At 34.0% G+C, this 27,381-nt stretch overlaps 2 protein-coding genes across 2 annotated transcripts in view; both read right to left on the minus strand.

The window, feature by feature from the left end:
• The window catches only part of LOC103580233 (cell adhesion molecule Dscam2), a 459,597-nt gene that overhangs the window by 246,075 nt on the left and 186,141 nt on the right, over positions 1–27,381 (minus strand). The window lies entirely within an intron of this gene.
• LOC103575992 (uncharacterized) lies at positions 9,009–10,931 on the minus strand. The gene is made up of 2 exons (XM_008556009.1): positions 9,516–10,931; positions 9,009–9,428 (listed from the first exon to the last, which is right to left on the minus strand). The coding sequence occupies exons 1-2, from the start codon at positions 9,781–9,783 to the stop codon at positions 9,049–9,051; spliced, it is 648 nt and encodes a 215-aa protein (XP_008554231.1). The 5' UTR covers positions 9,784–10,931; the 3' UTR covers positions 9,009–9,048.

Here is a 27,381-nt window from a genome sequence, read left to right on the forward strand (position 1 = left end):
TTGGGGAATAATAATTAGATATTTGTATTTTTTCGATAGGCTATTGATAACATTAAAAATTTTGAGTGTTGTAACGTACAACGAAAAAAATTCTATCGATTACGGCAAACCAACTGAAGTAAAAATCATGCCTCGGTATTATTTTTAACTTAGATTCAAAAAGGTTATACTGTATTAATAATGGAAGAAGAGTTATACCTATTATTCAGTAGATAATTTTATGTTCAAATTTACAAAAATCCGTTACTCAAAACTGAATACACAAATTTCGGTGTTGATTTTATATAATTAATATCTTTCAAATGTCTAACTCATAGTTTTGAATAATGACTCGGGACAAAGTATACAACTATACTAGAGACTTGAAAAAGATTTAATTTTAGATATCAAAATGGACAAAGTCAGTCTCAAACTTGTTCTAGCAACATTTCTACACTGTAAAAAATTTTAATGTGAGAATGGCCCCCGAGAACTTAACATGGCGTGTAGTGTGAAATAACGGTGTGAAAAATCCCCGGTGTAAATTATCCATCCGTGTAGTCAACACGGTGTAATATACTTTTTTTGTTGCGTAATTGAACTATATTCGAATTCAAATATAGTTGCATTTCCGGCAGGTAGAGGCAGCACCTACTGGACCCTCGTCTATAAATTTAAACTTGATCATGCGCATCTACTTTTTCCTGCCTCGTGTCGAAAAGCCGGCCGCCATTCTTTCGCAAACCTACATTCAAGTGATAACGGGTGTTATTTAAAATCGTATCATTTCGCACTCATCTCGAGTAAATAATTAAAAATAATAACTTAGATAAATTCAGCTAAATCAATAAGCTCATAAAAAATATAATTGTTTTTGTAATTGTGGGCACCAGAGCTCACAAATAAATAAAATAAAGAACTCAAAAATTCCAGTGATAATCGACCACGTTTCTCAAGAGGTTATTCAAACGGGAGACATCACAAGCGCATTTTTATTCAATAAATAATTATATCAAGTATGCATAAGTATAAAAGACTCAAATTATAATTAATTAGTTATCATTATGCTCAATAATTTAATCAAAATCAAAGTAAATTCTCACTTGGTATCCTCTGCAATCATGCTACTAGTTGTTCAGAAAATAAATTCAATTCAGTGCAATTTATTATAAACTCATTCGAATCAATTAAATTGAGTGATCATAAATATTATAAACTCAATAACCTCATTTATCTATACATTGGTGATATTAAAAATAGTAATTCAAGAGTTCAATAATAAACTTCGCTCGGTAACCTCTGATTTCATGTTACTTTTTATCATGACATTTTTACAATTAAAACAGTGTTAAAATATATTCAAATTAATTATTTCAATTATTTACTCGAGTTCAATTTTATAATTGGCATTCAATTATTTACGCATTCATAAGCTTAGACAATTAACAGTATTAATAAATTAAATCAACGATTTAATTTTGTAACCCAGTGATATTATGTGCTGCGACTAATAAAAATATTGTTATTGTTACGTCCCGATGTTAATTGGGATAATGGGGAAAAGAGATTTTATATTTTAGAAATCTACTGATTCCTAGGAATGATCCCTGAGTAAAATTTTAATGTGTTAAGAATCCGTGAAGGAAAATGAAATCCTTGGAATCCGTAGATGAGATGAAAATCCTCGAAATAAAATTGAAATCCTGGATGAGAGTGCAAAATCCTTGTATTGAAATCAGTGACTAAGGATGAAAATTCCTCGTATAAAATCGAAATCTATGACTGAGAATGAAAAATTCTCGAAAAAAAATTGGAATTCGTAAATGAGAATGAAAATTCTCGTATAAAGATTGGAATTCGTAAATGAGAATGAATATTCTCGTATAAAAATGAAATCACCCTAAACTGTACTTGTAAAAACTCAAAACGGGGTCACACCTGGCAGTAACGAAGCGTAAAAACGAACTGATTAATTAGCGGCTGCAGTGACTTTTATTTACATTGTAACATTAGATGGACCCCCATGGTAGGGGCTATGAGAAAAGACGCAGAAACACTCTCCCATAGTTATTGTTTTAATCATCAAAAATTTATCGATGATCCAGCTCTTCCGGCGTTATCGGAGATAAAATACCGTGAATCTTTATTTATTTAAATAAATACGATATGCTTTATAAGCAATCATATTTATTTAAACAAATCTGAGATGCTGTCGTCATCTGATAAATTTATTAACGAATAAATTATTAAAAATTATAGATACTTTTTAAATATTACAAAGCCAAAATATGATAGATACTAGATAATAATCAAATTTACTATTTTGGTAATTTTGCTTTTAAATTTGAGGGTTTTACAGCCCTTCTGGACTGTCTTTTCTCGATTTTTTAGTATCAGGATAGCAGCAAGAGTAAGTTGGTCGCTTACTCTGGCTGCGGGCGTTTCTTTTCTTTATTCTTGGGCCTTGCTCTTATTGTTTTACTCCGCCCGGTACTCAGGTTACCGCATGGTATTCCTAACGCCCACTCATGTTTTGCTTCACCTACTCGTATGCTCTCTTTCGTACAAAGATGGTGTATTACAAATTAATTAAATTATGTTTATGCATGCTGCATCTAAATGTTTTGTAACGGGGTAAAATTAAACTCATTCAAAAATTTTAATTTAAATTGCTCTGGAATTTCCCGCGGTTGGTTAGTTATCGAAAACCGATGGACCCCGAAATTTAGTTTATCGACTGGTCCCCGGGAAACGCCAATTTTGGAGACTCAGCCTACCTCCCTACTTAGAATTAATAAGAGTGGGAAAACTTACGAAAATAGCCGAGGGGTCTCGGACTTAGATATTAGTGAGTGCACGAGGTGAAAATACATACAGTCGGACGGACCGGCGAGCGAAAAGGACGACTATCTGCGCACCAAAGAAAAGATTTAATCAAGGAAATTTTATTTGGAGATTTCGGGGAAGTAAGGAGCTGGAAATCGGCAGGAAGACTGGAGGAGAAAGAGAGGAACCCACGAGATAATTGAGTACAACGAGTATATTAAGGTAAATAGATTATCGGCAGTGGCCATAATTTATTTAAAATTAATTGATAGAGAAATTTAATAATTAATCGTGGGCAGTAGCCATTTCTAAGTCGATCTAAGTAATATAGAATCCTCGGCAGAAGCCAGAATTCTTATACTAACTGATTGCGCGGTCCGTCGGACAAAATTCTCGGCAGAGAGGCCAGAATTTTGGATTATTCTTATTAATTAAAATAATTATTATTATTTAATAATTAAAACGACGGGATAAACAAATTAATTACAATAACTAATAACAGCCCAAAATTGATAATGTTATAATTGATTTATAATTACTAATAATTAAGATTGGGAAAATTTCTCGGCGTGGAGCCAGAAATTAAATTGGTTAGAAGCCCAAAATTTATTATAGTTTAATTTATAATAATTAATAAGAAAATATATACATAAGAATTAGTAAGACTAAGAAAAATGCAATAATCAAGTGCTGTGAAAAGTAGTGAGAAAATATTGAGAATTTAATTAAACAAAAGTTTAAGAGAATAAATTGATGTCAGTAAATTCAGTAAAATTTTGTAATGAAAAATCTAAAGCTTAACGCAAAGAAAAGCCGCGAAATAGAGAGAGGTAGCATCAGTACACGAGTTAGAAAATTTACTGGGAAATATTTTAAACTAATTAATTGATTAATTGGAAAAAGAAAATTAGAAAGTAATTAAATTAAGAAAAATTAAATTGTTAGTGAGAAAAGTTAAATAAATTAAGTTCGGTGTGTGTGTGTGAATTAAGTCCTGTGGATAAGAGAAAGATAAAATTCAATGTGTGTGTGTGTGTGTGAAATGAAATAATTCCAGGGGAATTTTTAACTAAATAATTTGGGAAATAATTAGATCCAGGGGATCTGGCAAGTTGCCAAATTTTTAATGGAGATCCAGGGGATCAGGCCAGGGGCCAAAGTATATTTATAAAGTCCAGGGGACTAAATTTAATTAGATCCAGGGGATCTGGCAAGTTGCCAAATTTTTAATGGAGATCCAGGGGATCAGGCCAGGGGCCAAAGTATAATAAGTCCAGGGGACTAAAATTTAATTAGATCCAGGGGATCAGGCCAGGGGCCAATTTTTATAATTTAATTTTATATAAAGTCCAGGGGACTAAGCATTGTAATAAAGTAATTATAAGTGAATTGAAACCCGGTGGGTAAAATTGTTTTGAGATAAATAAAATTTGGTAAATTATATTAACAAAATATTGTGTGTAATAAATTTAATTCCTCATCCTCTCTTACTCTCATAAAATTCAACGACCCTGAAATTTTTAAATATAACATCTCCGGTTCTGGAAGGCCGAGTCTTATCTTCCAGTGGCGCCCTTATTAACAACAATTAATAAAGGGGCCAAACTTGGCAAGGTTGAAAAATACCCTGTTACAGTTTTATGTATGTATGTCATACATGCAATATTTATGTATTAAGTATATATATAAAATAAAAAATTTTTATAAATTTAATTGTATATAGAGAAGAATGTTTGTATGATTTCATACATGCAAAGTTTAGTGTATGTTATACATGCACATATTATTTCTTAAATTTAGTATCTGTGTTTAAATTAATTTATTGTAAATAATTATTTTTGGAATCTAATATTTAAATCACATTTATACCTACACATATATTTCCATATGTGCATATACACAACATTGTAATATGTATGTATGCGCACATGAATCATTTGTATATGTGCAGCTACAAATATTTGCCTTATTCTTACTGCATTTTCTTAATAATAAAAGTTATATATAAATTATATAATTATATATATATATATATATATATATATATATATATATATATATATATGTATCTCTTATGTACGAATATATACATACATATATATATATGTGTACACTCTTCGAATCATATACATATACATAGTAATCAAGTTAAATTTACATTTTCCTTTAAAGTATAAATTTTATGAAGGTATCATACGGGAACGGTCCATATGAGTTGTTCATGCTGGGCATTTCCCAGAATAATAATGATATTTTTGGATAGGTGCGTTATGGTAAAGTGTTGAAGGGTAACGAGGACGTAACATTATATTTTTTTAAATGCGTATTTTTCCAACATCTCAACCACCAACCAGTCCTGGCATGCACAGTAGTGTTACGTCCCAGCCTGCTCGTCAGATGTCTCTGACTATTTTTAAATACTAATTATTAAGAGACCGATCTGAGACCTAACTAATTAATTAAGATGTATATTGATAATTTAGCAAGTTTCATAATTAATAAGTTACTCTATATTATAGGATATAATATAATATAATAATATAGCATAACATAATAATATAAAATAATAGATCATAGAATAATATGATATTATTTAGAATATTTGAAACATATTGATAAAGTTATTTTTCTCTTAATATTTGTTATGTACAAATAAACGCTGACGCCTCGACTAAATTCTCGAGACAAGCAGCTGCACAAACATCTATTTTGTTCAAAGATAACTTTTGTTCATAGATAAGTGACTCATTTGTTAATAACAAAAACGGAGAAAGCGTGAGAACGGAGAATGGATCATTGGAGAATATTGCTTATCACGATCCACCCCTCTATATCGAACGATGCGCGGGCCTGATGCCCAAGCGCCTTGTATTGATAAGAGACTTACTCTAGTTTTTCTCGATCTAGAGAATTCAGTCTGAAATATAGAATCATAGAGAGCAGTCAGGCTCAATACTAAATACTAAACTTCTTTCTCACCCTTTCGAAGTTATTGTTAGACGAACTTTAACAATTTATAAATTGATTTAATTGTATATTTTCACATTATTGAAATTATTCTTTTACAATTAAATAAATCGGATTGAGATATAAAATAATAACCAGTTTATTTCAACCACCGAATGGTGGCTGTTCAACCCCTACTAAATAATTATTTATAATTATATGTAAGTTCTCTTTACGTCCAATTCAAATCGACCGCTCAACCACGCCAGCGCCATAACATCTACCAGGACGTAACAATAGACTCGCGATTTTCTTCCGGACCTCGGGGCTGTTTGGAAGAAAATCAAGAGATGGTTAAAAGGCGTGGTAATCGGTGGTGGGGATCCGTTTGTGTGAACGTTACATGTATAAGTGCAAGAATAAAGGGTCCTCAAGAAACATAGTGTAATATGTAGTATCTAATATCCTACCAAAAACAGATTCTCTGTATGAAGTCGCGCCAAGTACTCGTTTAAAATTTTTTAAAAGTAAAAAAAAACAATATTTTTTTCAAAAAAAAAAAGTCAAATCGAAAAAATACCAAGTACCTAGTATGATGCAAAATCATAACAAACATTTTAATAAAATTTCAAAAAAAAATTGTATTACAAAATTTCAATGTACTTGGTGTGCTTACAAAAGAGTAAAAAAAAAAAACATATCTGATTTTATTAGAAATTAATTTTGCTTGACTACATGTAGTAACGCACACCAAGTACATTGAAATTGTGTTATACAATTTTTTTTTTTAATTTTATGAAAATGTTTGTTATGATTTTGCATCATACTAGGTACTTGGTATTTTTTCGATTTGACTTTTTTTTTTGTAAAAAGTAATTTTTTTTTTACTTTTAAAAAATTTTAAACGTGGACTTGGCGTGACTTTATACAGAGAATCTGTTTTTGGTAGGATTTATTTTTTTTTATAGTGTTATTATATTTTTCAATTTTTAGTATTATTTGACGCATAATTCATTGTTTGTCAATAATAAAGTATTAATTAGAGATCTATACATATTTTTAACGCAATTACTAAATAAAAATGATGATTTAATTGATCTGTAGATAGCACTAAATTATATATATATACACTGTAGATCCCTTATCAGAGAGGTAATTTTCAAATATAGACATTGCGGGTAGCTAGATAGAACATAAGAAAGGTAATCACGGATTATATTTTGAAAATTTTTTAAATTATCTGATGCATCATTAATTGTTAGTCAATTATAATCACTTAATTAGAGATATATTAGAATTATACGTATTTTTGATGCAATTACTACGTAAACATACTTCAACTGATCTACATTTATATCTGTACATACATATATATATATATATATATATACATATATATATATATATACATATATATATATATATATATATATATATATATACATATATATATATATATATATATATATATATATATATATATATATATAGCACTAAGTTGCCCGATTTTGGTACTGTTTAGCGGATATAACTTTATATACAACAGAACGAAATTCAAAATTTTGACGTTATTATTGACTACAAATTGTTACCAACATTCCTAGAAAGTTGACGCTAATCGACTGCCGCAACCTGACGCCAACTTTCTGTCAACCCTGTCAACTAAGGGAATGCCAGCTGTTGGCACACATTTTCTCAGAAAATAGGCGACTAATTGCCGTCAACTAATGGAAATGCCAACAATCTTTGCGGCCAACTTGATAACAAGTTGCTGCAGTTGGTTGCCACTTGCTTGCTTCCAACTTGATTATCAAAAATCGCTTATGGCTGAAGTTGTATATCTCAGCTCCACTTACTTAACTCCTCATCATAAACCAACTCAATGTAAACCGTTCTGATTTATTCTGATTGCAATCGTTTTTTGGTCGTTTGTCGATCAATGTCGGTCTATCAAAGTTGTTTGTGAGTTAATTGCTTAATTATGAAAAAGTAAATAAAAATTGGCCTTTAATTTTTTCCATTTGACCCCTTCACTTCGATATTTTATTAATTTTTCCATTTAAATCACTAGGAAATCGTATGTCGATGATTGGCGGTTAAAACAAAGAAAACAGTAATTTATTTATAATAAAAATGTAATTCAACTAGATTTGCCATTAGTAGTCTTCAATAAAAATAATATTTTTTTTTGTGTAACGATAATAAATCATCCGATTAAAAATAATTATATGTTTCCATTCGTTAAAAACCCGATTTTCAAATTTTGCTAATAAGGTATTGACAGGTAGCGCCACAATGTTAGATCTACGAAATAACCCTAAAAGCCACCTTAGCTTGAAATTGATAGTAATTTGATAATTAACATTATCAAAGTTTGCTGTCCGAATTGGCCGACAATTAGATATCAAAACTTTAAAAAAAAATTAGCGGTTGATTTTTCCTCAATTTAGAGGTCACTTTTTGATTACTAGAAAAAAACACTAATAAAAGTTCCCATGAAATTTTCGTCAAATGTCTGATAACTTCGGGCTTTTCAGTTTTTGACGGTATTTTGTACACGACTTTTAAAATAAATTTGGATTCGAATTCGGGTAGTAAGCTTACGTCAAATTGTATCGCAAGTTTTATGCAAATTCTCGTCAATAACGGAAGAGCCCGAAGTTGACGGACATTTGACGAAAATTTCGAGGAAACTTTCGCAACTTAAATTTTGCTAAGTAAACTGTACAATTATGAAATATCCTAACAATTAGCATTGATTTTTTATAATATTACTCGATTAATATTATTATACGAATAATTATTATTGTACGGCTAAGTAAGTAAAGCTGATTTTGGTACGTCCTAGCGAATATAATTTCATTATTTAAATTAGTTCTCATAACTAAAATGAATAAAGTTTTATAATTTTAAGACGAACAATCAATTATCTTTCGAATAGAGAAGGAATTTTCTGAAAATTTATTATTTTAAAAAAGTTTTTAAAAATGAGAGCTAAAAACCACTACGTTTACGGTATAGATACACGGTAGGCTCGCGCCATGACACTTCACACATATACATGTGATTAAACATGTACTTGGCGCGAGACACTACCGTGTCTCCTGATTTAAAAATTTACTTATCACATAAATATATCAAGTGCAATCATTGTAATTTTAATTAGTCATTATTGTTAACAACATTTTTAGTATATTTACAATTATTTATTTGATTATAAACAAGTAAAAACAGCATCTGTTATAGAATCGCTAACATTACTTAAATTATCGTTATTAACATCAATTGTCGATGAACTTATCTTATTATTTTCATCAGAAGTTCTATCAAACTATTATTAGCTATTTTTTCACTACGAATTTCTGAAAAACCTTCCTTCAAAATGCTGATGGCCCAGTGAATTTGCGCTTGATTTTCTTCACTGCAATTGAGATGTTTATTTGCAAATGTTTTAATTGTATCTAAAGCTTCGACAGCTTTATCAACTTGATCGTTCAGATCAGCATGATTCTCCTTAGAATGTCCGTCACTAAGAACGGAATTTTCTGGCAAATCATCTTTATTTGCCAACAATACTTCTTTAGTCACTTGCTTGAAATTCATTATCCTCCATCCAAGGTCATTTTTATCTTGATCAAGATATTCAATTAACTCCGTTAATTTGTAGTCATTAATAACTTAAAAAAAGGAAAATATTTTTTACAGTACGTACTTTATGACTCAATATACAATGTAAGATAAATATAATATGAAATTCAGTATACCTGATAATTGTTTCACAGCTTCATCTTTGGTGATAAAATTATCGTTAGCATCTTTTTCACACTTTTTGTTAGAAAAAGAAATATCATTTGGTAACAATTTTTTCCACGCAGCTTTCAAATTATCTGAAATTAATTCTGAAAATGTACTTGCAATTGTAATACAGCACTTACGGAAATCATACTTTTTTAAATAAGCATCAGGATTGTGAGAATTTTGATCATCATTATACAATCCTTGTAAAAGTTTTTTACGATAAAGTCGTTTCATTTATTCAATGATACCTTGGTCCATCGGTTGAATTAGAGGTGTTGTGTTTTTTGGCAAGTATTGTACCTCAACATTTGCATCGATTGAATTTAATGCTTCAATATTGGGATGCGATGGGGCATTATCAAGTAACAGTAATATTTTTTCTGTTTTTCCATCTTCTTCCTGTCGGGTGTAAACAGAAGGTATAAAATGGTTTTTAAACCAATCCATAAAAATATCCTTATCCATCCAAGCAGAGTTTTGACATTTATATATGACAGGTAGTACAGCTAAATTTTTTAATGGTCTTGGTTTTGAATACTTGCCGATAATAAGTAATGGCAATGCATGCGATCCAAAAGCATTAGCACAAACCAAAGCCGTAGTTCTATCTTTTCTCACTTTTCCTCCTGCACAAGATTTTTCTGTCCCAGAAGCTAATGTTTTACGTGGTAAAGAACACCAATTTATTCCTGTTTCATCAGCATTATATATATTTTCTAACTTGAAATTAAATTGCTGCTTGAACCATGAAAACTCATCTTGATAATTTTTAGCACCTTCTTCATCTTCTGCTAATTTTTCTCCTTGCATTGATAATTGACGAATTCCATGGCGTGCCTTGGAGTTGTCTACCCATCCCGTGCTGGCGACAAATCAATGTTGTCCGCCTAATTCTTTATAGATCAGTTTTGCATGATGTTCAATCCAATTATCAGTGATAGGAATACCGGCTTCACATGCTTGTGTGAACCATGTGAATAATATTTTTTCTAACAGAGGATGTTGAGCTTTTTTCATATTTTTTCTGGATTTTAAAACATTGTTGGATACTGAACTTTCGTGAAAACTTCGCAGTTTTTCCGCTTGCTTTTTAATATTACGCACACTTTTTTCACTTATTCGATATTCACAACTTAGATCATTTATCTTTGCTCCAGAGTTTAGCTTATGAGCTATTTTAACTTTTGTTTGAATTGAATGCCGAGTTCCATTGATTTTTCCTTTGACCATATTAAGTAAATTAAAATTAAAAAATTGTTTTATTTATTATAAATAGTACACGTTCTCCGTACTCAACACTTAGAATTTTTTTTAAGATGGTTAAATAAAAACTTGTCGCAAATCACTAAAATTGGTTACAGTACTTCACAAAGTTGTCAGCCGAATGACACGTATTCATAAGGTAGGCATAATAATGATAGCTTCAAATAAAAAAAAAAAAATAAAAACAAAAACTTGTTTCACTATTATCTTAGTAGAATGCATCATACATTGTGTATAATTTTAAATTACTATTATCGTTGATCATTAGTGACACTACATATATATATATATATATATATATATATATATATATATATATATATATATATATATATATATATATATATATATATATATATATATATATATATACATAAATCTTTAACGATCATAAGTACTTAAACACAATAGTATACATAAACATAAATTTAATGAAATTATTAAGTTAATGTTTTACAAATTACCTTTTTTTCCTTATGAGATTCTTTAAAATTTTAAGTAAATACAAGATTTTTACATAGTGAAATAGTTTTTGTAATTATGATTACATACAAGGCTATACATAACGTTATATGTACAGCTAAAATGTGTACATACTTGCCCTCGCGGTTTTGGAAATACCGAAATAATACCGGAATTATACGGTATAAATACTGCATAAATATGGTATTACTCGAGTTATTTTAGCCAGTTTTTTTGCCGCATTATTACCAAAAATTTACGAAATAAATTCCTAATATTTACGGTAATAAAACAGAAAAAATACGGTATTTTCACAGAATTAAAACAGTAATTATACAGCATATTTATAGTATATTTTCGGCATCAAACCGTTCTACCCGTAAAAAAATTTATATATAATTATATAAAATTTTATTCAGTTATATATAATTTTATATAATTATATAGAACCTTATAAAGTTATATATTAAATAACTGTCATGAAAAAAAAAAAAAAAAATAAAAACACCCGTTAACTCGTGGACTCAATCCCGAGACCTATTTGTTCAAAGTCTGATCTGGTAGCCATTATGCCAAATCACTTACTTGGAATATGTTACTAATTGTATTCAGATGGATACAAACAAACTTAAGAAAATTGAAAACATCAATTTTCACAGATAGTTATTTTCACTTGCATGTTTTTGTTTGAGTAAGAATTGTGTGAACCAATAAAGTAAAATAAAAAATATTACATTTTGCACATTTTCGATGATTTTAAATGCAGAAGCGAACAAAAAATAAAACCATATTTTTTTACAATTTTCTATTTTATCAGCGTAAATCTGGCGAAATTGCAGGATACTAACGGTATTATTATCACAAAAACAACGATTTTATTATTACTACATTATCGTATTATAGTTTTTATACAGCATTTTATTGGTAAAAGTTCGGCATTTTTACAGTTTTTTTACAGCATTTTTTTGGTAAAAGTTCGGTATTGTTATAGTTTTTTTACAGCATTTTTTCGGTAAAAGTGCAGCATTTTTATAGTAATATTACTGTAGTAATCTGGTAACTCTACAGCATAAGTGCAGTAAGTATATGGCATAACTGCAGGAAAAAAACTGGCCAAAATAACCATTTTAATACCAAATTATTACGGTAAATTTACGGCATGTGCATAAATCCCGAAAATTTACGGCATTTTTACGGCATTCGCAAAACTGCGAGAGTGAAAAATGAATTTTTACTATTTACTAGATAGAGTGAAAATAATAAGAGCACAAGAGATAAAAAGTATCGCTGAGTCGAGAGTGTAAGTGAGATGCTCGATTCATTTTTACTGCTCTTCAATTTGTTTCTTTAAATATATCTATAAATTATTGGAATACGGAATAATGAGTCATAAAAAAAGTATACGTTGTCAAACAAGCAACATTTTTTATTTCAACGATTAATCTGCTTATATCATAGTTTGTTAATTATTAGTAGTTTGATAAAAACTCAGTTTTGAGTATATAGTTTACCATACACTAACACAAACGTACTGTCGGGTAAACTAGAATAGAAGGGGTTCTAAAGGCGAAGCTATAAGGCAGTTAAAGTCAGAAATGACATAAAAAAAGGGTCAAACGAAAAAGAATCACAGCGGAAGAAAATCGCGAGTCTATTGTATTTATTTAATTATTAATTCAACATTTTTACGTCAATCCGCGTTACTCGTTATAATTTTGTTTAATGAGCATCAAATGATATTGAACATTTTTAACTACTGAATCAATAACTATATTAATTTTATTTAGATATTAAATCGTATTTTGAGCATTTCAATATTTTTATGATTATTTTTCTAAACGCAAAAATGTCAAAAATTACAAATTCATATGCTTGATGGCGTAAAAGTTTTTAATTCACACTGCATAAATTTAACACGATATTTGATGTAATTTTAGCACCAAATGTTTTACACAGAGTCATTTACACTGCACCAACTCCAAAAATTTTTCACAGTGTATTTATACACAATGTTAATGAAGATAATTATCATGATAGTTAAGATTTGAAAAAGTCTTATTCTATTACATTATCGCAGTATATAGAAACGATTTATATAATGACATAAAAATCGTTACCACAATTTAATAGAAATTATTATGAACCTGAAGTCCCCAACGTTAAATACCAACAAAATTTCAAATTCCTTGAACGCAGAAAAAAATATTCCTGACCGTAAAATAAGGTGCTGGATGTTGTAAGAATTAGAAAAAACTCTCTCTAGATACCGGAGGCCAAGTCCCAGCCACACAAATCGAGGTTTCAAATTTAAAAATCCGAAAAAAGTACTCGTAGTCTTTTGCTTACTCCAAAAAAATTATGAGGGGTCTATTACACTTATACGGACTCAGTAACAAATCCCCGTCACCCAGCGTACTGCGGAGCATCTTCAATTCATCCACACATGTCACTGGTGACATTTAAAAAATCCGAAAAAAGTACTTATACGCTTTTGTTCACTGCGAAAAAATTATGAAGTGTTTATGACACTTGTACAAGCTCGGAAAAATCCCCGTCACGGAGAGTGACGGGGATTTTTTTCGAGTCATTATGAGTAATAGACCTTTTGACCAATTAACAATTTATGGAATTTTTTTTTTTTTGCAAAAATCAATTACAAAAAAATAAAAACTTAAAATATACACTTGTAGAAAATTAAAAAAACGGTAGACTCAACTTTTTAAATAATTTTTTTATTCATAATTTATCGTTTAAAAAAAATCAAACAATTACTAGATGTCAGCTAACTTTAGTATCATAAATAGTTCCTAATTTTTTTTTTCAAATTATTAAATTTATTAAAAATAATTTTTTAGTTTTTATTAATCTTTAGAAAATTTTACTTTTCAAAAACACAGACATGTAAAATTTTAAATTAATTGTAAATAAGTTTAGAGGTTATCAATACGAGCGAGAGTGTCAGCAAATCTGGTCAAAGTGACGATAGTATACGTATAACCAGTAACAGTTGCGCCAGTGCGCGCAAGAAAACTCTTTCGTCCTACTATTGCTTTCTTTCGGCCTGCTGTTATAGATGGCACGCAAGTAATCCCAGCACGGCACGAATGTTAGACTTTCTGCCGTGTTCTCTAGGCCAAAAGTGCGTACTTTCAGCCAAGGTATAAAGAAAAACAAAATTTTTCAGGACCCACAAAAAACATTTTTCTGGAAAAACTTGCCATTAGAATAATCAATAAATAATCGAAGACAATATTTTTAGCATCTCTGAAAAAGATTCAAACAAGAAAAATTCTATTTTTTAATTGAAACATTTTAATTAAAAACATTATTTTTTTTTTCCAAAAAATCTGAATTTCAAATAAAAAAGAAAAAATTATTTCTATAAAACTAAAACTGCATATGTTTATTTGAGAAACCCCATAAGTCATTGACTTATATGAGGTTTCTCAATACAATGAAATTTCTGTTACTCCGTTAATTGTTTTTTAAATGCTGGTTTCATGCATATTTTTATTAATTTCTATGGAGGGGGGGGGGAAGCATCCAACGAACCCAAAAATGCAAGAAACCCAATTCTGAAAAAAACATGGCTTACGGGGTTTTCCGAATAAACAATTCAAACGCAAGTATTTTTTTTAATGTCACTAGTGATATCCTTGGGTGCATTAACTAGGTTCCGAAGCACGGTGGGTGGCGGGGATTTTTTTCTGAGTCAATATGAGTGTAATGGACCTTCTATAATTTTTTCGCAGTAAACAAAAGCGTACGAGTATTTTTTTTCAGATTTTTTAATAGTTACTAGTGATATGTGTGGGAGGATTGACTGGGTTTCGGAGCACGGAGGATGGCGGGAATTTTTTACCGAGTCAATATAATCATAATAGACCCTCCATATTTTTTTCGCAGTGATAAAAAGCGTACGAGTATTTTTTTTTTTTTTTCAAATTTTTTAAATTTCACCAGTGATATCCGTGGGTGGATTGACTAGGTTTCGGAGCTCGTAGAGTGATGGAGATTTTTTTCTGAATCAATATGATCGTAATAGACCTTACATAATTTTTTCGCAGTGATCAAAAGCGTAACAGTGTTTTTTTTTTTCGGATTTTTAAATTTGAAACCTCGATTTGTGCGGCCGGGACTCAGCCTCCCGTATTTAGAGAGAGTTTTTTCTAATTTTTACAACGTCCGGCACCTTCTTTTACCGTCAGGAATATTTTTTTTTGCTTTCAAGGAATTATCAATTTCGTTGACATCCAACATTGGGAACTTCAGGTTCATGAAACTATTCCAGTATCATAAATAGGAATAAAATTCACATAGATGGGAATGGGTACTATAATTTGTATAGGTGCCTTTCCTATAATCGATAGTTAAAAAAAAACCGTAACCATTCTATATGGAAACAATACCCACAATATATTGTAATTGTTATGGTAAATTTCTCCCCACGTATACTTTGTATACTTCGAGATTTCAAAAAATATATTATTTACTTACTCATATAAATTAAAGGCGGAAAATTAATATGCAAACTGTTATCAATATTCGCAGAATATTTAAAAATATTTGAATCGAAAAGAGAGAAAAGACTCGTTAAATCAATATAGAATGGCGTATACATACTACTTGAAAAATTTACATCAGATATGCATATTAATATTTTTCTTATAATTTATCATAAAAAAAACAGTGGAAGTATAAAATTTTTGAACAATATAGTTTTCAGAAATGTGTGAAAGAAAATCTCTATTCTGGTTATAGTTAGAAAGCTAAGAGAAAAAAAAAGTATGATACCTTGGTAATGATATTCTAGATTAACGGTCTAGCACCCAAGCAAATCGCGTTCGTTGCTTGTTAAAAGTATTTGGTTATTCTTTAACGTAACTGAAAGCACAAAAAGCTATATTCATGAGAATATAGAATACAAAGATCAAAAAGAGGGTGGCAATAAAAAAGACTCATCGTATAAAACATGATGATTGTAACTTGCTTCAGTAATTTTGATATCGTGTCACCAGGTTCAAACATTTGATCCACACGCAGCGTATAATGAAACCGTACAATCTCTACAGCTTATTTATTTTTATCCTATCTGTATGCTTATTTATTTTTATCCTATCTGTATGCTTTCCATTATCGTTGTTGACAATTTTGTTAGTGACTACATTATATAACTAAGTTTTAGTTTATCAACATTTATTTTCAATAGCTTATGCCAATATTATTACTTAATATAATATTATAATTATATCTTTTGTTACGTCCAGCTCAGACGCTGAACTTTATATTTTTTTTTACTGTAATTAATTTTATTTTTTCCATAAAAAATTATTTAGTGACCAAATTTTACTTTCAAAAAAATTCAGTTTGATAAGACATAATTTGATTTTAAGTATGCTTTTGAAATAAGCCGAGGTTGTTTGTTTGACAGTTATTGAAATGTTAGAGCAAACACCTAAGTGAAATTTTAATGACCCCTCCGGTCACCATAGAGTAAAAAGGCCCAAAGGCCAGCTGCAAATACTTATCAACAAAAACGCACGTAAAATATTTTAAAAGAAAGAATTGAGAAATTAAATTCAAATAAATAATTTTTCACATATGGAATTTTTAGATAAAGAATATTTAAATAAACAAATTTCAAATAAATGAATTTAAATAAAAGGGATCGTTCAAAAGAAATAATTTTAACGAAATAAATTCTAATAAAAAAAAAAATTCACAAATAAATAAATTAATAATTTCTTTAAATAAAATGTATAAGAATTGTGTAAAATTATAAATAAATTTAAATCATTGTTATAAATGAAAAATTGTACATGTGGGTGTATGTGTGGTTGTGCGCGCACATAGGCCTGCATCGGGGCATGCCTTTACCGCTTTCTCCAAAGAAAACTCATAGGCAAAGGGAAAAGACCCAAAGGAACTGTGTTCCGATTGGACACAGTTTTCCCCTAAACAAGAGACGGAATAAGACAAAGTAAAACACATAAAAAGGACCGCAAAATCTAAAATAGGCAATTTTTTAGTCTCAATTTAGTTTCAGTTAGTCTCAAGTTAGTCTCAGTTCTCAGTCCTGGTTCAGTAAGGATGAGAAAATTCAAGTACAAGTGTTCTCACACTTACACACTAGTTCCGCACTAGTTTTTTTTATTATTACAAGTGTTCTCACACTTCAGTTTTATTTTATTGTATCAAATATTGTAACCGCGAATAGTACAGTAGAATCAGTAGATCAGAAATATAATAGTCCAGTCTCCACAAATTCGGGTACTGTAATATTTAAGTTTATTTTATCTCAAAATACCAGAACATTTCCAACACACGAAAATATTATAAAATGATGTATTGTATTCAGAATTCTATAGTCCTCTCTAGTATTTGACACGAATTTTATCGTAATAGTTTTATTGTAAATTAGAGTCGGCTAACTAGCCACCTAATACTTTCATAAAATAATATCAAGTTTTATTGTATCCACATCATCAAAATTTCCAATTGTGTAATATATAGTAATTTAATTTGTTTATCCAAAATCTTTCATTTCAAACAAAGCTTCCAGATAATTACTCAGTGTGATCCCGGTCTATTGGTCGAAAGACTAGGGCCAGAAATAATAATAATAATAATTTTTCCAAAAATCACAGTACAAGCTACTTTTTGGACTTAACACTTTTAATGAAAAATTCATTATTTTTTAACATTTATGATATAGTACCAAATTATTAAAATAATATTGATTTTCAATGCCACTATTTCAGCGACTTTTATGATTGAGATCTGATTATTTTTTATACAGATTTAGAACATTCCAGAGCAAAGTATACATATGATTATTTTCTTGACATCTGCACGGAAAAAAAATGTTCAAATTTACTCGAATTATCAATACTTTTTATCGTTTCCAATATTACTGTGGCATCCGGGTGTGATTTTGTTGTATATTATACGGTACAAGGTTAAAATATATAAGTGATTTGTTAAAATATACTTCTGGTCAAAGATAAAGAGTACAGGATAAACATATAGTTTTTAAAATTTCCAATAGTAAAAATTATTATCTTGAATTATATAGTTTCATTGGCAGGATGATATTTTTTAGACGGACTATAGTAAAAATTAAAACTTAGACCATACATTTTTAAGTTTCAAACAATAAAAATTTCTAAGTCGATATATATAATTTCATAGTCAATCGTTATTTTATCTTGTGCTACCATACTAACAATTTTGTTCTAAACCCTCAGTTTCATTATTTGAAATAATTAAAATATTTGTTTTTTTTCGTTCTATTTTATATTTGTTTACTTTGAATTATTTACTTCTGGCTAATGATGTAAAGCTAAGCATGTACTCGTCAAATGCTCGTCAATTGCTCGTCATTTGACGTCAATTGACCAACTAAAAAAAAATGACCGCCGGTCATTTTTTGAATTTAATGTTGATTCCCGCGAAATTAGAATAAAAAATTATTAAAAATTTGACCAAAAAATGACCGAAAAATTTTTGACGGTCATTTCCCATCGAAGTAGTTGAGCAAGCCAGATTTGTTTACTACCGTCAGAATTTTTTGTTAAATTTTGTGTTCGTATTGATAGATATAGTAATGGTTTTAATAAATAATCTGTAAAATCAATTTCAGCAAACAAATTTCGTCGGATTCTAAAGTCTAAAAAATTGACCAAAAAATGACCGAAAAATTTGTGACGGTCATTTTCCATCTAAGTAGTTGAGCAAGCCAAATTTGTTTATTATCATCAGAATTTTTGGATAAATTTTATTTTGAATATTTAAAATATTTAGGTTGCACATAAAATAAGTTGCTTTTTTTTCTTATTTAGAGGAATTTTCGTAAAAAGAAAAAAAAAATGCTCATGAATTTTTGTGACTGACCAAAAAAAATGACGTCAATTGACGAGCATTTGCTCGTCAATTGCTCGTGATTTGACCAAAGTTCAAAATGACCGTCATTTCGCATCACTACTTCTGGCTTTTACCGTTGCTCTCATAGTACAACACAAAAAAAAATCGGTCTGTCGGTTAACCCTGTGGGCCAGCCCCATAACTTCCCGGTGCTTTCAAGCTCCTTCAGCTCGAAATCATTGTTGAGAAGACATTTTCGAGCTCGATAATACTTTTGTATGCCTTTGTTTTCGAAAAATAACGTTTTTTACCATTTTTTCTACAACGATATCTCTCGAACGAATAAACCGATTGAGACGTTTAAGGTGGGAATCGACGCTATTTATTGAGTTCTACAACTGATCAGATTTTGAAATTGATTTATCAAGTCTTTTTTGAGAAATTTCCAAAATACTAAAAAATTTTGTTTTTTAATTCTTTCGTTAACGGTGTCTCTTGAACGAATGAACCGATTTTGATGGTTAAAGGGGCATTCGACGCAGCTTATAAAGTTTTGGAGCTGATTAGATTTTGGAGTCAATCCTAAGAGCGAATCAAAAGTTATTAAAAAAAAACACTTTTGAAAAAATTTTATTTTTGAAATATCACCAAACGCACCCTACTGATTAAGCTTAAATTTTCAGTGCTTATCGTATTTAACAAGCCGCGTCGAATGACACTTCGACGATCAAAATCGGTTCATCCGTTCAAAAGTTACAGAATATTTATATACATACATACATACATACATACACTCGGACATCATCTTGAATTTAGTCAGAATAGCTTCCTAGAACCTCAAAACGTCGACATCTGTTGGAATTCCGATTTCCACAAATAGGGGTGAAAACAATAAGTTCCCGAAATTTTTGAAAATCATTGATTTTTTTAGCGGGAAGTTAAAAAACTGTATTCAAGTATCTGTGTGTTTGTATCTCCCCGAAAAAATTATTTGTGTATTCTTAGTAAAAATTTACTGCAATCAAGAATATTTTCTTAAAATAAGTATACCAATTCTTAAATCAAAAAAATATTACTCGGTTGGAGGATATTTTTACTATGATTAAAGAAATATTTACTTGGAAGGATACAAACACGCAGATACTTGAATACAGTTTTTTTTTTTTTCAGTGAAGGGTTACATTCGACTTTCTGATTTCACTCCCTCCCTCTCCCTTCTTTCATTGTCTGTTTTCTTATCGTTGTGGATCTAATTGATTACATCCTTGTCTGTATTATGAATAAATGATTTAGTCGGTGCAATATATAGTTGTTTGAATTTGATATGAAAAATCATCAAAAAAATTTCAGCCCACTCACAGGACGAACCGTCATGCCTTTTGCGAACAGATTCCAGTTCCCGGCACAGAGTGCTCGGCCACCGCATGCGTATGAAAGTCGAAAGTTATTTTCATACTTAAATCGATGATGGTAGCGCATGAAATGTTACTGCATCAAACAATAAAATTTGCTGAGGCTGATCCATACTTTGAGCAAATTGATAAAGTATAATATACAGTTTCATATAGTCAATCTTCATTAATTTCAGTGAGAATATTTATTATTTGCTTTAATAATAAATATCCGTGAAAATTTATTTATTCCCGTTTGTGTCATTAAGTTTGACTGTTGACTAATGTTAATAATTTAAAAAGAACTCCTGGTAATGTCTTTTATTTAAAGGACTTCACAAAATAACGCTCTAACTAAATTTAATATTTTCTATTCTTTATATTTTATATATTATTTGAGACTTTAATTTTCTTATTTTACAAACACCAGATATTTAAGCTTTGGTTGGCTGTGTTACGATTGGAGATCGTGATGGGCGTAGATACGATATTCGTATAAAATATAGTGAATAAAAGGGTACTTATATTGATCAAGGACCGATCCTATGACCTGGGCTCACGTGACCAAATGCTCAGTTTATTCTATTTTATATTTAATTCGCGCCCACACAATATTGTTGAAGACAATATTGATAAAACCCAAAACGATTTCCAATTTATTATGTGACTGATCTAATTTTACAATCAAACGTCGAGCGGTAAACGTAAGATTGTGTACCCCCTACTGTGAACTATCGGTCTGAGCGGCTAGACAGGTAGAAAATAAGGGATAAAGGAAGGTGGGTTGCCGAAAAGCCTCGTGAAGCTAGTATTCTGATGTTAAGATAAAATTATCCGAGAAATCATGCTTTTCAAATGTTTATATTAACGAGTATTTATTTATTGAGGACTAAATATTCTCAAAACTCAAAAGGGTTACACATGGCAATATTTAAAATACCTATATACATATATATATATATATATATATATATATATATATATATATATATATATATATCTATGTGGGATATAACGCAGTTTTGTCATCACGATTATGCCTACAATTCTTATTGGATCTTAATGAAATTTTCTACACTTATTCTATAGACGATTACCACGGTTGAGTTCGAGGATGAGCTCAATCGTTTGATTTGGTTAGAAGTTATGGCTGTTTGAAATTCCCACGGTATTTCGAAAAAATCAGTTTTTATCCACTTTCAAGTTCAAATAGTTTTAAAATTACACGGAAAGAGAATTCTAGAAAAATATACGATGTGAATATCGTAATCGTGGAATAGACTTTTATTAGCGTCGATTTTGAAATATCTTATTTCAACATTTACTATGTGAGTTATATTTTTTACTATTTAACATCGTAATTTTAACAAAGACTTTTAGGATTAAAATTTACTTCAAAAATTACAATTTAACATCGTAAAAAAAAAGAAATAAAAATTACAAATCAAAAACTATATTTATTCCAATTTTATCCTTCTATGTACTTTTCAATAAAATAAATATTACAGTGCTGCTTCTGTTATAATACGATGTGAGCTATAAAAAAGGCTATTCGGCAGCTGAAATGAAAGGTGGATTTTTCAATTAATATTGTAACGTAATTCTTTTTAGCTTACCACTTAGATAACTCGATTAAACGTATGGAAAATTTACACGTAACTTATACTCAATGAATTTCCTCCAATATTCAAACTCAAAATACACAAATCGGGCTACGTTACACTTCGCCCACCGATCACTCCTCTCATTTCCTCCAGATCCTGACGGGCGCCAGCCGACTTTTATTTCCCCGGTATCGGCAACCGGTCTAAACGTACACGTAAATTAAAATCTATTAGCTAAATCCTTCGGAGATGAGAGAAATGAACGGTGGTAGCGGCAGGTCCTGGTGCGCTCAGTATGCTAGGTTGTGGAGAGAGGGTCGCGGTTCTTTTTACGCGGAAGAAGCCGAGTAATTAAAATTAAATTCAACAAAATAAAGTAAAGAAGACTACATAAAATATCGTAAAGAGGACGCGAGAGCGACGCGAAGGGCCCAATCGGCTCGCGGTCGAGTACTCTCGGTCCCTCAGACAAATAAATACCTGGGTATGACATCGGGAACCTCTCGTGGACGACGAATCACAAAACTCAACACTATTCTAGATAATAATGAAATTAAAATAAATAATGCGGTAACTCAAGACGGCAAAATCACGACAAACGGCTCCAAAACTCAACAAATAGAGCCACAAGCTCCAACGACATCAGCCAAGGGTGTGGTCGAGGCCTACCTTTGGGGCTCTCCGACTCACAACCACTCGCTACAAGACTCCAAACTCGACTACTGGGTCGACTCATACTCGAGCGTCTCCAAAGTCCAACTCTCGGACACCATGGTCAGTTCTCCACTCCCGTGCTCTCATCCCCTACTCCAATCATGTCTACTCTCTACTACTCCCAGTCACTCTCACATTCACGCTTCTCCATCTATTCTTCCCTCACCACATACAAGCCGTGGACTCGCGGGTCTTCCCGCAGTGTCACTCCCCGTGATATCCGGAGTTAGCGAATCTTTGGCTTCCTCGAGCATCGCAAACGAGGCCTGCCATTCCCAAATAAACGTAAACGTACCCCAGCTAACTCCGGGTACCAACTCGCAGGGGCGGCGACATCTCAGTCGCTCCTCCGCGATCACCACGTCAACCCCGAGAGCTAGGCCTAGGCCTGGTCGTCATCACTGGTCGGGAGGCACGGTATTTTGGCCACTATCCGCAACACAGCTAGACATCCCTCGTTAAATCCACGCTCAACCACACAGACGCTCCAACACCGACAACATAACGTACCCATACTCGTACTCTCCACACACTTACTTCCCCGCACACGTACTCCATACTCTCTACTCACTATTTCCTACACTCAACTCAACACACGTACTAACTCTATCACTTTCTAACACACAGACTCACGCTTACTCCCCTTCTACTCCATCTCCTCAGCAATGTAACGTCACAAACTCCCCCCTCCTTAGAGACAGGCTCGCCTGGCAAACCTTCTCGTGTCCTGGGACCGATACATTGCCGAACTCACGACCTCTTCGTGGTCCACGACCACACAACAGACGAAATAATATTTCGATATATTACGGTCTCACGACCGTGAAACAAAAAAAAAAAAATAATTTTTGCCTGAAAGGCGCGGTATGGATCGACTAAACACACTGGAATAAATCCTGAGGTCCGTGATACTTATCGATAGCCTTATTAACGAGATTTAGCCCGTGGGACCTAAAGTTCCCCTGGAACAGGTCTCCACTCGGCTTCTAATACTACCGGGAGATGAGGTTTAAATAAACGCAATTTATCCAAGATAAGATGGTTTTATTTTTACACTCGCCTTCACGGCACTCTCCAGTCGGCCTTCCCCCGACTTCACTGTGGCCGCTTCCACTCGTCCTCCGGCACGCAACGTCCGACCCGTTTGTCGTAGGGGCCTCGTCGAGTCCACCTCGTACGACACTCCGGGCAGTCGGCCAGCGTCTTTTTCGCCCTACCGCACCCGTAGCAAAACTCGCCACGGGGTTTCGGACACTCGGCATATTGATGCCCCTCCTCCTTACAATTCCAGCATACTGGATGTAAGTGGGGTGGCAGCGGTACCTTCCGCCTCTTGTCGTCCCTTCCTCTCGAAGTACTGGAACGCGGGCGCTTTCCGACGGCATCATCTCTCCGCCCTTCTCCTGATGACGCTCGGGGTCGCTTGTCCCGACCCGAGGTCGATGTAGTTGGTGCGGTACTGGTTGACGGTACGGTTGTCCGTGAATCCGTCACTTCCATCGGTGCTGCGGTGGACTGTTGCTCCGCAGCCAAGCGTGCTGCGGCCCGCCGACGCCGGGCTCGGCGTGCCTGCGCCGGTGGTAGCTTCACCTTGGGCGGGGCCCTTTCTCCTCCCGGCATGCCGGGACTCAGGACAGGAGGTCGTTGCTCGACAACCCTCTCTGGCTGGTCCGCTTCTGGGGCACTTCCGGTATTTTTACCGCGGTCCTCGACCGAGTTGCCCACCCCCATCGGCGCATCGCGGGACGTTGATGGAGGGTTCGGTCCCTCAGACCATTCGGTCTGAGTACTGACACTCCTCATCGGTGGGATGTCTGTGATTTGTCCATGGGTCGCGTAGACGGCGCGACGCACGGTGGACCGTTCTAACACACACCCCTGCTCTCCCTGGTGACCCATGTTGACCGCGGTCACCATGATGGACTGCATGAGTCCGGGGCGGTACTGCTCCAACCACCCCAAGTACGGTAAATGGGGCCGGACCGGGTCCCATACTGGGTGGTCCTCCTCCGGTGGGATATAAATCCCCGGTAATTGGGTTGGAGGCTCGGGGAGGTCAATGAAATCCTCCGGTGTTGAGGGTCTTGAGTCGTCGATGGTAATGACCGAAATCTGGTCCGACTCCATCGCCGCGTCCCCCTCGTCGGCAACCACCATGACGCGTGCCAACTCGTCCTGCAACTCCTCAACGCTCTTCGACATCTGTAACAGGGAATGGATTAGTTTGTGGTAGCGGCATGACTAGCCAAGCTATCACCAGGATTAATAAATAGACCATTGCCCTCGTGACCAAAAAAAAGAAGAAACCCCAAAAAAAACGAGAAGAAAAAAAACCAACAAAAGTACGATACTCAATGACTCGGGACTGATTACTCGGGAGGATGGTATGGTTTGAGGTCTTGGACAGAGATCTTTCCGAGACTCCGTCCGTCCAAACTCTCCAACTCATATACCGTATCCGAGATACGACGTGAAACAACAAATGGTCCATGAAACGGGGTCATCATCTTAGCCGTGAATCTCTTCGCGGCTGAGGACAACACATGCTGACGTTTCAGTACCAAGTCACCGACTTGAAATTGTCGATGCCGTCGACGCAAGTTATAGTAGTGCACCTGCCGTTGGAACGCGGTCTCCAACGCATGCACAATGGACTCTCTCCACTGGTTCAGCCGTGCCATGCGGTCGACCCATTCCTGATGTGGTCGCGGAATAATTTCGATAACTCCCTCCACCTCTCGCCGAAGCGAAATAGCCGCCTCGGGCTCTCTACCGAAATTGGCAAAGGCTGGAGTGGCCCCCACGGAACTGTGGAATGCGGTATTGTATGCGAATCGGAACTCATGCAGATGCAGGTCCCATTCACGATGATCGGCCCCAATAAAAGCACGTATCATAGTCCCTAGGACTCGGTTGACTCTCTCCACCGGATTCGCTTGCGCGTGATAAGGTGGAGTGGTCACGTGCTTATACCCAACTCTCGCCGCCAGAGCCTGTAAATCTCTGTTGACGAACTCGGTACCATTATCGGTAAGTAAAACTTTCGGTACGCCCCAGCGACACATAATTAGGTCTTCCAAGGCACACACGATCTTTGCTCCAGTTGCTCGTTTAAGTGGGTATAATTCCACCCATTTGGTGTATAAATCCTGGATCACCAAGATAGCTGTATGACCAGCTTTACTTGGAGTACCAGCGCACATAACATCTGCAGCGATCATGACCCAAGGTGACTCAATAATACGTTGGTGCATGTGGCCCACGGGTGCAGCTTGCTCCACTTTACCTCGCTGGCACGCATCACACCTTCGCACATACTCCGTCACATCTCGGAACATGTTCGGCCAGTAATAGTGCAAGGCCAAACGGTGATGAGTCTTGTCCACGCCCAGGTGACCGGCTTGCGGGGTCTCGTGATTCTCCTGGAGCGCTCTCTTCCTCATCTCTTTCGGTAGCACCAGTTTCCAGGCGTCGAGATCCTCAACTTCATAGTTGACGGAATGATTGGGCCGGTGGTGATACATCCAATCATCTTCCACGCGCCAGTCGGGAAATCGATCAGGGGTCCGCGTGATGTCTCGACTTTTACGCAGGTACCACGGGTCTCGTACCTCCTCGAGTAGGTTCAGCAGATCTGCCTCACCCTCTGGTATTCGTGACAACGCATCCGGTACATGATGACAGGCTCCACGCCGATGAACGATAGTGAACGTGTGCTCCATCATCTCCAGGGCCCATCGAGCTAGACGGCCCGTCGGATTCTTCAAGTTATTCAGCCAGCGTAGACTACTGTGATCGGTGATCACAGTAAATTCATACCCCTCTAAGTAACAGCGGAATTTTCTGATCGACCAGATGACTGCGAGACATTCCTGCTCGGTCGTGGTGTATTTCTTTTCAGCCTCCGTGAGTGCACGACTCGCGTAGGCGATCACCCGCTCTTGGCCATCAACTGTCTGCGTCAATACTGCCCTTAACCCTACGCTACTTGCGTCGGTCTGGAGAGTGAACGGCACTGAAAAATCAGGACAGACTAGGGTTGGAGCTGACGTCAACCTAGTCTTTAAAATCTCGAAAGCCTCTTGCTGTTCTTCCGCCCAGTGCCAAGAAATATTTTTCTTGGTCAGCCTGGTCAGGGGTTCAGCCACGGTAGCGAACTCTGGTATAAATCGTCGATACCAAGATGCCATACCAAGAAATCTCCTCACCTGCTTGAGGTTTCTTGGTACCGGGAATTCACGGACTGCCGAGGTCTTTTCTGGGTCCACTTGGACTCCTTCACTATTTACTAAGAAGCCCAAGTACCGGACTTCAGCACGGCAGAAGACACTCTTGTCCCTATTGATGGTCAGTCCAGCCATCTTTATCTTATTCAGGACCTTCTCCAGCCAGTGCAGGTGTTCTTTGAAGGTCTCAGTGACGATGATAATATCGTCCAGGTATACGAAGACGTGAGGATACATTTCAGGGCCAATAAGACTATCCAACAACCGTTGAAAGGTCGCTGGAGCGTTGGTAAGTCCGTATGGCATACG

Source organism: Microplitis demolitor, chromosome 1 (assembly GCF_026212275.2).
Source record: "Microplitis demolitor isolate Queensland-Clemson2020A chromosome 1, iyMicDemo2.1a, whole genome shotgun sequence".
Lineage (NCBI taxonomy): Eukaryota > Metazoa > Arthropoda > Insecta > Hymenoptera > Braconidae > Microplitis > Microplitis demolitor.